This window comes from Lycium barbarum, chromosome 9, assembly GCF_019175385.1.
Source record: "Lycium barbarum isolate Lr01 chromosome 9, ASM1917538v2, whole genome shotgun sequence".
NCBI classification, from domain to species: Eukaryota; Viridiplantae; Streptophyta; class Magnoliopsida; order Solanales; family Solanaceae; genus Lycium; species Lycium barbarum.
In genome coordinates this window covers 81,121,077-81,123,306 of record NC_083345.1, presented here as the reverse complement: position 1 = coordinate 81,123,306, position 2,230 = coordinate 81,121,077, and the positions used below count along the sequence as shown (strand labels likewise).

Genomic DNA, 2,230 nt, shown 5'->3' with positions numbered 1-2,230 from the left:
ATGTAAGGAAACACAATCATGGTGGTGGAAATTAGGGAAATTATTTCGGAAATAATAACAATCCTCATTACGAAAAGCAAGACTTCTACAAGCAGAACAATTATCAGAAGCCCCAAGCTCAGCCAGCTGGAAATTCGGTGGAAGACATGGTGAAGCAATTTTTAGCTCAACATCAAGTAGTTCAGCAGAAAAATCAAATAGTGTTGATTGAGATGCATAAATCTATTCATGAGCTTGAGTGTCAAATCGGACAGATGGCGATGGCTTAAAATGTTAGACCACAGGGTGTTCTTCCAAGTTATAAAGAATCCTAAAGAATGTAAAGCAGTCCCCTTGAGTAATGGAAGAGAACTTGAAGAAGTGTCACCAAAGAACAAAAAGAAGGTAGATGCTGAACTCATTCCTGCTCAAAGAATTGAAGCTGAAAAGAGTCCCGAGAAAGTCATGAAACAGTCTGAAAGTGTAGTGACCAGACCACCTCCAGCGTTTCCACAGCACTTTTATAAACAGAAAATAGATGCATCCTGTAAGAAATTTCTTGACATATTGAAGTAGGTACACATCAACATTCCTTTGGTAGTGTTCTTGTAAGGAGTTTTGAGATGTTGCAAATAAGAGGGGCTTGACAGAATTTGAGACTGTGGCACTTATTGAGGAGTGCAGTTCTAGAGTGAGGAGTAAGATTCCACCAAAGCTGAAAGATCCGGGCAGTTTCAATAGTTCTATCACTATTGGTAATATCGAGGTTGGGATAGCAATGTGTGATTTGGGTGCTAGTATTAATCAAATGCCCATCTCTGTGTTCCAACTGTTAGGGTTGGGTGAGCTAAGGCCGATAGATCTCTTGCATGTCCCGATGGTATAATTGAAGATATTATTTTGAAGGTGGGTCCATTTATCATGCCGATTGATTTTATCATTCTTAATTATGAGGCAGATAAGAATGTCCCTCTCATCATAGGAAGGGGATTCTTAGCGACGGTTGATGCAGTTATCCGAGCCAGAGATGGGAAGATGTTAATGACGGTTGATGGGCAGAAAGCTACTTTTGATGTGTTCAAAGATACTAGGCTTCGACCCTCATTGTGAGGACTTGAAGATGATCGCAGTTGTGGAGCCCGAGCTAACAGATGTTGTAACGACCCGTTTGGTCGTTATTGTGTTTTTACCGTTTTTGCCCCCGTTGACTCATCCCCGAGCCTTGTTAGTATTATTATGATCTACGAGGACCGGTGGTACAGTTCCATAGGCATTTTTTTGGGTTTTGGAATAACTTAAAAAATCTGGTCTTAAAACGAAAACCGTTTGACTCGAAGTTGACTTTTGGGTAAATATGCCCGTAATCGAATTTTGATAGTTCCATTAGGTCCGGAGGGTGATTTATGACTTAGTGGTGTCATTGGTTTGGTTCCCGAAGGGTTCGGGTGTGATTTGGGTCATTGGATGATAAACTAGTTAAGTTAGAATTGGAGTTGACCACGGTCAACATCAGGTCAAGATGATCACGTTTCAATGTTTTGAAAGTTCCAATAAGTTTGCATGATGATTTTTGGACATGTCCTCAAGTTTGGTTAGATTCTGATGAGTTTTGGATAAATTTGGGTTGTATGGTGATTGTTTTCGGTTTCGACGTCGATTTGAGCATAAAGGGTACCATATTGAGCAAACGGCTTTTGATTCATGTTTCGACTGAACCATTATATCCGTATCATAATTGTGGAACCATAGCAACTTAAATCATCAAGTTTCGGCATCGTATGAGGGATTTATGGTCATTTTACTAAGAATTGGGTTGCCAGATTCTTCAGATTAATTACGAAATTGCACTGAATTCGTATTTAAAAATCTGCACTTTTTCAAATATTGAAACCAACATATCTCCTTCATTATAAGGTCAAATAGAGTGATTCAAAAGCCTAACTTGACTGGAATTTCAAAAGGAATCTATCGGAGGCATCAAAAGAGAGTTTTGAGATCATTTGGCACTAGAAACAAGGCAAACAGTTGGGCTTTTTTGGCTATTAATGTTGTTGGAGTTTCTCTCATCCTGAAAGTTTGGATTTGGAAGAATTCAAGGTTGTTCTTCAAGTTTCTTCCATGGGGTAAGATCTAAACCATAATCAAAGTATCTTCCTTTGATTCATTGCCTTGGTTTAAGCTTTAATCCATGATTACTAAAGTAGGAAATTGGGGTTTTTCATGAGGAGAAGGTTTAATGGGTCTTTCTTGA

The 2,230-nt window shown here is 39.0% G+C and overlaps 1 protein-coding gene across 1 annotated transcript; it reads left to right on the top strand.

The window, feature by feature from the left end:
• Nucleotides 1-270: 270 nt before the first annotated feature.
• On the top strand, nt 271-1,089 carry LOC132611994 (uncharacterized). Its single transcript, XM_060326348.1, has 3 exons — nt 271-551; nt 664-821; nt 938-1,089. Exons 1-3 carry the CDS (start codon nt 271-273, stop codon nt 1,087-1,089), a joined length of 591 nt encoding a protein of 196 aa, XP_060182331.1.
• Nucleotides 1,090-2,230: the final 1,141 nt, after the last annotated feature.